The sequence below is a fragment of the Sinocyclocheilus anshuiensis genome, unplaced genomic scaffold (genome assembly GCF_001515605.1).
Source record: "Sinocyclocheilus anshuiensis isolate Anshui unplaced genomic scaffold, SAMN03320099.WGS_v1.1 scaffold166, whole genome shotgun sequence".
Lineage (NCBI taxonomy): Eukaryota > Metazoa > Chordata > Actinopteri > Cypriniformes > Cyprinidae > Sinocyclocheilus > Sinocyclocheilus anshuiensis.
The window spans coordinates 1185112-1193401 of NW_015546050.1; the positions used below are offsets into that span (position 1 = coordinate 1185112).

The 8290-nt window shown below is 36.2% G+C and overlaps 1 protein-coding gene across 3 annotated transcripts in view; it reads left to right on the forward strand.

Annotated features, from left to right (window-relative positions):
- Positions 1-5916, forward strand: part of LOC107699157 (GTP-binding protein 2-like) — an 18540-nt gene extending 12624 nt beyond the window's left edge. For all 3 annotated transcript variants that reach the window (XM_016500341.1, XM_016500342.1, XM_016500344.1), the window contains exon 12: positions 4841-5916. In XM_016500341.1, coding sequence (XP_016355827.1) covers positions 4841-5005 — 165 coding nt within the window. In that variant the 3' untranslated portion in view covers positions 5006-5916. The remainder of the gene's footprint in view (positions 1-4840) is intronic.
- Positions 5917-8290: the final 2374 nt, after the last annotated feature.

Below are 8290 nucleotides of genomic sequence, written 5' to 3' on the forward strand. Positions count from 1 at the left end.
AGTGACAAAGAAATGAAGGAAGATCCTCTGCGTGTGGTCAGTGGAAATCCCCAGTATGCTTTCACTGACAATGGTCCAAACTTCGACTCTTTAGTGTTTCTTTACAATAATACAGCTAATGCCTACAGTAACCCAGGAACATACCAATTCGATCCACAGAAGATTCATGGAAATGACTTACAGCTGACAGAATGTGAGGTGTACAGAGTGGAAGGTTTGTATTATTTTGTGCTACTTTTCACATATGTGACCCTGGACCGCAAAACCAGTCATAATGGTCAATTTTTCGAAATTGAGATTTATACATCATCTGAAAGCTGAATAAATAAGATTTCCATTGATGTATGGTTTGTTAGGTTTGGACAATATTTGGCCGAGATACAACTATTTGAAAATCTGGAATCTGAGGGTGCAAAAAAAATCAAAATACTAAGAAAATCGTCTTTAAAGTTGTCCAAATTAAGTTCTTAGCAATGCATATTGGTCCATGTACTTTTGCTTCCATTCGTTTTTTGTTTTTTAACCATGACGGAAAAAATGAAAAAAGAACGGTTATTGTATTTTTAAATGCTATGCTGAAAACCAAAATTGACATTAGAACCGTACACACAAAATGCTGCCCGAAAAAGTAAAATATTGACTTCTTTTCAGATTTTTGTTAATTAATTTTTGCACTTTTAATAAACATTTGAAAAATGCACAAATTAATATAGAAAAATGTTTTCTTTGGCCAAATTTAGTGATGCTTCTCCCGCACGTTCAGTTGAGAACTAGAGCCGTCTTTGGAACAATGCAGAGACTTAATACAAATATGATTTTTAAAATAGACATTGCAGAATCCTGGGAAATCTATCATCATGAAATTATATATTGGGATATAATTTTGTCATAACTTTTGTGTGCTGTATGGGTACGTTATTGGAGAGGACATCATTTGGTCGCAGTTTTTTTGTTTTTTTTGCTACAACATGGCATTAATCAATGCATGCTGATGAATTTTTTATCATAGTTTATAGTTATATGGTAACGAGTGTTCAACATTCAACCCGTTCTTTTTCATCAGTATTATTTGTGATTTAAATTTTGTGAACTGGAGTTCCTCTTTTGCGGTGTTTTCGAATTCGCAATCTTGGTGTCACGTTTTACAAGAAAAGATAATTGTCTGTTTTGCTTATCTGTACACTTTTCACTTTTTAAGACTAAAACAAAAGATTGATTCATTGTTATTCTTAATTAAAAAGCACAACAACAATAAAACAGTAGGCTATAATGACAAACTAGCTTACATAACGTTTATTACCAAAAAGGAATAAGATGAGGCATGGCTCCACATGCTATTAGATTTGTATTTGTTAGATTTGCCCACACCGACTAATAAATTACAGAATGTTAAGCAAACGGTGAGGAATCAAATAAATAAAAAAAAATAAAGAAAGCCTCCATAGTGTAACGCGAGGTAAACAGCAAAGATAACAAGCTTTTTAAAACGAAAACAAAAAGAAAAGTGAAACTAAACTGGCTGTCGGTGACGGGACTTGCATGTGGGTTTTTTTCCCCACAAGAATACCAACATGCTCAGAAATGGCATAATAGGGGCACTTTAAGATCATAAAAATATGGAAGCTAAAAGTTTTCATAAAGCAGTTATGGTAGCCACGTCAGTAGCGCGAGAGGGCGCTAGCGTCTGTACAGAGACGCTAAAAAAGGTATAAAAAACAAGCTTTATATCATTTTTACGATTTTGAATGAAATACGAATTTTGAATAATGAAAATTTGTTTGTGTCTGCTTATTCTATTCATCAGTGTTTGAACCATTAAAGAAAAAAACGTATTTTCCGTATTTCATTTCTGGGTTAAAAAACGAAAAACGAATGGGCGCAAGAGTACACGGACCCATATTACTAATCAAAAATTAAGTTCTGATATATTTACGGTAGGAAATTTACAAAATATCTTCATGGTACATGACCTTTACTTAATATCCTAATGATTTTTGGCATAAAAGAAAAATCAATAATTTGGACCCATACAATGTATTGTTGGCTATTGCTACAAATATACCCCAGCGACTTAAGACTGCTTTTGTGCTCCAGGGCCACATATGGTTAACTATGTCTGTCTGTCGGTCTGTTAGTCTGCAATCGCTAGACGTTTGTGTGATTTTTCTGTGTATATCTAGCTAGATAGATAAACAGCTCATTAGCTGTCTGTCTGTTTGTCTGTCCTGCTAGACTTTTTCTTTAATTTTTATTTTACTTGTCTGTCTTTACAGATAAACAATTATCTATCTTTCAGACATGCTGGGGTCTCATATCAATGAATAGTTAGTTAGACATTAGCTAACTTGCGTATGGACCGTTACTAGGGCTGGGTTTTGACACAAATTTCACGATTCGATTCTCATTCACAAGCCTGCGATTCGATTCAATATCGATTCTTTTGGATACATATCAGGTACAGTACATGCCAAATTTTCTCAAGGAAAAAAAATCTCAACTAATGCTGTAAAATATACATGAGAGTCAGTTGGTACTACATTACTATAATATTGAAGGTTAAAATCGACTGATTTGTGCTGTACAACTGCTTAAATTGAACTTAATGAAGTTCTTATAATAATTAAGTTGCAATTACTTCAGTTATTTTTTTTTTATACACAAAAACTTGGACGGATTTATTCAAACATAAATAAAACATTGAAGAACAGTAAAAAATTATAATGAATGTTATTTGGTGCATATATTTAGCAAAATGCCCCTCTCTGCAGTTTATTTTTCTATCTGACTAATGAGTTTATGGTCACTGAATATGTTTTTTCTGAGGTAAATGTGACGTTACGTGACATTGTTTACAAGCCGTTATATTGAAGTCTTTGCGCGGCTGAAACACTGATTCAGAGATTACATGAGACAGGATACGGATTGTAAAGTTGTACTCTTTCTTTTAACTTACCTTCGGATGTTTAGTCATGTTTATTTTGTGCTGAAACTGGTATTAATGTGAAGGAGATGATCAGTTCACTGAGGAGCTACAGTGATCTGTCACTCCACATTAAACAGCGCCAAAACGGCATTTATTGTTTGAATACTGCAATACAATGGACATAAATTGAAAGCTGAGACTTTTTCCAAGTACCAACACACAATGCTTATTGCAATATATTGGATGGGAAGTGCCCTTCAATGTTCCGTCCATTATCTGAAAACAGGCTAGACTAATCGATTCTTGGGATTTAAGAATCGATATTGTTTCGTAAAAATTAAAATCGATTAAAATGGAGATATCAATATTTTTTACCCAGCCCTAACCGTTACTGCACACTGAAAGGCAGTTTATTGCATATAAACATAGTCAGTTATGTCCAAAGTGAACATAAACAGCTGAGAGGAATTTGGATGTGTTGATTACAGTCCTCTTGAGTAGTTCATATAATGAGTTTGGTAGTCGTAATTATGACGTCCAGTGCGTTCATGTCATTTGGTCGGACCTTTTCTACAACAAATTCAACAAGGTTTTTCAACTCCACATTGACAAAATTACTAATTAAAGTATATTACAGCAGTTTATGCTGTTAATTGAACCATTAGGTCTAAATATTGTATTGTAATTGTATAATACTATCACCGTATCATTGTGTAATACTATTTTCTGTTGGGTCAGACACGTTTTATCACTCATATGCCCCCAACCTGAAAACTCTGGGCTTGTACATGTATACATGTACTGTACAATTTAAAAATGTTTTATATCAAATAAATTTTACTAAATATTTTAATCCAAAATTGATGTAAAATTAAAGCCATATGTCTATGTAAGTTATGTTCCCAATTTGAAGTTGATATATTAAAAAAAAAGGTTTCTGTGAGATTTTATTTAGGTGTTATACCAAAAATAGCCTCCAGGTGACACCCAAACTTACGGTGGCCGAGAAGTGCAAAACAAATCACAATTCTGAAAACAAAATAACAAATTACAAACGCAAATGCAAGTCTAAAAAACAAAATAACAATTCAGAAAACATTATAACAAGTCAGAAAACACAACGACAAATCAGACAAACCGGAAGAGGTAGGTATAGTTTGAGACAGCGCCATTGGTTTGGGATTACTCACCGCTGGCTGTAAATCATCAGCTCCAGTGGCGCAGATGGATAAGTGCGTGTTGTTAGCTTTTTGACGCGATCGACCTGGGTTCGATCCCGCCTTTTGCCGGGAAAACTTTTTTTTCTCCCTTTTCGAATCTCGTATTAGCAATGGATTCTATTTACACTAAGTGAAAATAGCAGTATTTTTAGCAATATGCTATTTACACTAAGTGCAAATACCTATTTACACTGTTAAAATAGCAGGATTTCTACTCTCAAGTATACTACTTGTTGCAAATAGTGGCAATTATCTGCACTTCAGTATTGTAGTACATTATAAAACAGTATGCAATAATAACGTATTGAGTGTAAATTATAATTTTAATTTTAATTATTAAATGGATGCCACCTTATTGGTACAATAAAGCCCTCCCTACACCTACCTGGAACTAACCGTTTTATAATACGAATAAATGTTTATTTCTGACAGTTTACTAGTCTTTAATTAAGTTAGTTAGGCCTGCCATTTAAAATGCTGGCATTATAACAACCTTATTTCCAGCAAAAATGACTATACCATGATTATATATCGTGAAATAAAATGACTCCTATTGCGGTTTGGGTCATATCACCCACCCCTAGACATAAACAAAGATCAATCTGTATGTGTGTATCAATAAAAGACTCTTAGCTGTCCGTCTGCTTTCCCTGGATGTGTGTATCAGTGAGCTTTTCCTTGAATCGTTCTCCTTCAGGATGAGCTCCGCACCGGTGAGAAAGCAGGGGTCCGGTTCAAGTTCATCAAACACCCGGAGTACCTGAAGGTGGGTGCCAAGCTGCTCTTCAGAGAGGGAGCAACCAAAGGCATCGGCCAGGTCACCAAACTACAGCCCGCGTCCCAGTACCAGCAGCAGCCCTGATGCGGCGGCACCCATCCGGCTCCTCACGCTCTCCAAACACAGCCTGAACAAGCAGCTCTTCTCACCGGATCGCCTTCCTCGTATCATAGACTCAGATCTCCACTCGCAGTGTAAATGTCTTTTAACTCCGTTTACAGTCATCCAAACAGCTGTGTTTTTAGCATTCAGACGGCACTGAATAACACTTGTGCGGCCTTTATGATGACAGAATCCTCCAGCCATTATTCACTAACCAAAGGACAGAGATTGTGAATTTAAAGACACCGTTTTTTCTTTAGGTAGTTGGGGATCTTTTTATTACCGATGTCAATGAAGAATCTCGTGGCAGCTGCAGTTGTGAGAGTGTGCAATCATCGCTCTGCTTTACCAAACGCCAGAAACCGACCTCCACGTCTCTGATGTCTTTTTTATTTATTTTAGTGTTTTGTAAAGAGGTTTGTTACTCCTCATCAAGCTTTAACAGTACACTGTGTGTTCTGCGCTCTTTCACCATCGCTGCTTCTGAGCGCATCAGAAGTGCCTCTGCCTTGTGTCTGCCTGCACTCCAGTGCTTTAGTAACTCAGGAAAGGGTTACATTCACAGAGCACTAATTATGCAAAGCAGTCCTTTTTTCCTGCTCTCTGTCGCCTTTTCTCTCTTCGGTCTCTAAGCTGCAGTGACTAGTATAGTGTGCTACTTTTAGAGGCCTCGGTGTTTCTCTGAACACTTGGTTTGGTGCTAATGCTGTCGATTGACTTGTTTTTAGTTGTTGAACAGGGCTCTGTTAGCTGGTTCTGGCCTCAGCGCTGTCCTGTAACCACCGCATGCATGTTTGTCTCAGTACTGAATCACATATCGGGACACACGCTGTGTGTGACTTTCATGCTCAAGTTTCTACCGTATCACTGTTCTGTGTGCAATTTTAGAAGAAGAATATTGAACCAAAAAAAAAAAAAGTGCATTTATATAGAATGTCATAGAGAATTCTGATGTTTTAGTTACTTAGATTTGTAATCATTTCTAGTCATATGCAATTTTTTGAGTGACGTCTTGTTTTACACCAAATGTCACTTTTCTGGCTTCACATGCTAGATGTTTTATTTTTGATATTTTTAAATATTTTAGCCTTTTTGGTGAATTGGCATTTTTATGTACAAATTTGTTTGTATATTGTGATGTACATAAATAAACGTTTATTACAGTTTATTATTGACAGTGATTGCATTGTTTGAGCTCGTCTCTCACGGATTCAGTGGAAAGGTGAGCTTTCTTTCACCAGTAACCTACAGATGATGCAAGACGCTGCAATCCAGCCTGTTTTCTATTGACCAACTCAAACTCAAACGGGACAGTTGATGATTTGTGTTGTATCACAACACTTTGTCTGCCACACAGTTACAGGAAGTGAAATTCACCTCAACCTCACCTCACAATTACTGACTGGCTTCCTTGGAAAATATGAGCAAAGAAGCCTGTGAAAATAAATGTGCTTTGTTTATTCTTTTGAGCTTTCGTTCCAAAAATGAAAAATCTAACATTTCTTTGAAGTAAAATAATTGAATAGTTGGGGGGTCGAGATTCTCATTATGAAATAACTGTTTTCTTCCAACACACTGTGGAGCACAATTATTAGCACCCCCTAGAAATTATGAATAAAGTCTCTGAAGTATATGTTCCCATTCATGTTTGCATATTTTAGAACAGGGTGACTAGGAACATGAAGTAGGGCTGAACAGATCGATCCTGATCTATCCTCACATAAAAATATCCGTCCAAGTGTTTCAAGCCTAAAATAAGCTTCAAAGTAGAAAGCTTTGAAAAAAAAAAAAAATTATTGAACCAAAAAAATGCTAGTGAATAACTGTAGGATACTATTTTGTCCTGCTCATGTGAACGCATTTCATTCATCACCCCCATATAAACAAGTTGAAATTGAAATGTAAAAATGTATATTTTTAACTAAATTCAGCCTTAGTGAGCAGAAGAGACTTCTTTCAAAAGCATTAAAAACCTCAAACTTTCGAGCAGCAGTGCACATGTAACGTTTATTATAATTAGGCTAGTTTGTGCAATTGAACATAGCTATTTAAATTGATCATTAAAATTCAGACAGACTGTTATGTTCTGAAATTGTTGCTAATAAATCTGTCATGGGAAGAAAGGTGCAAAAGTTACCTTGAGGGGTACAGCAGCCCTTCACAAAATCAACAATGGGTTTACTACAGTAACCACACACGACTATTTACAGACATGTGGAGAGCACAAATCACTCAATCTTTTACTGATCGTGAAAATGTCTTCACAGTTAGCATATTATTATATTGTATTATTTAATATTAATAGCATAGCCCTCATAAATAATGACACATTGCTCTCCCCTGCAGGAAAGTACATGTAAGTTCAAGTGCATGCTTTTAAAAGTAAAAAATATTGATATCTGTATCAATGGATCTTCAGATGGGACTGGCTTCTATGGTCAGATGACACTTAAAAAGCATGTGTACTATGAAACATGCATGCTTTAATCTTCCTAATTTTCTGCGGGAGGTCCTGGACGTCCTGTTCAGAAAGATGGCATCATGGTTTCTATCAAAAAAATAAAACCTGTCTGCCTCCAGATGATCCAAAACAAACATCAAAATCAACACAGACATGTGTCACTGAGCACAAAATGAAGTGGTGTGAAGTAAATCATGGTAAATAAGTGCTGTTTATAGGAATAGCTCACTCCCCCAAAAAAAAATGAACATTTGCTGAAAGTGTCCTCACACTTAGACCATCCGAGATGTAGATGAGTTTGTTTCTTCATCAGATTTGGAGAAATGTAGCATTGCATCACTTGCTCACCTCTGCAGTGAATGGGTGCCGTCAGCATGGGCGTCGCTAGGCCATTTTTAGGGGGGCTTTTCAGTCCCCTTTAAATTTCATCTGAAAGCACGGCGGCGCAGAGCGCGAAACAGAGGACAAGGTGTGTGTCTATCGATAGATTGTTATAATATCTGCATCTGTGCAGTTCTGTCATAAATACAGTTTACAAAAGGTCACGGGGGAGCAATCGGTTTCCCATCTACTGTAAAGTTTTGCTCCGTTCACCCCTCATCATACCACAGCTGTTTCCTCCAGCGAAAATATAGCTCTTAACACATACTTTATAAAACGATCATGTTGCTATTTTCATTTGAAAATTGAACTTTCAATATAAAACATATTACTGTGCATGTGGCATTAAAGGGGTCATAGGATGCTACATGCACGTTTACAAGTTGTTTGAACTGAAATGTGTGTTGGCAGTGTGTGTACACAAC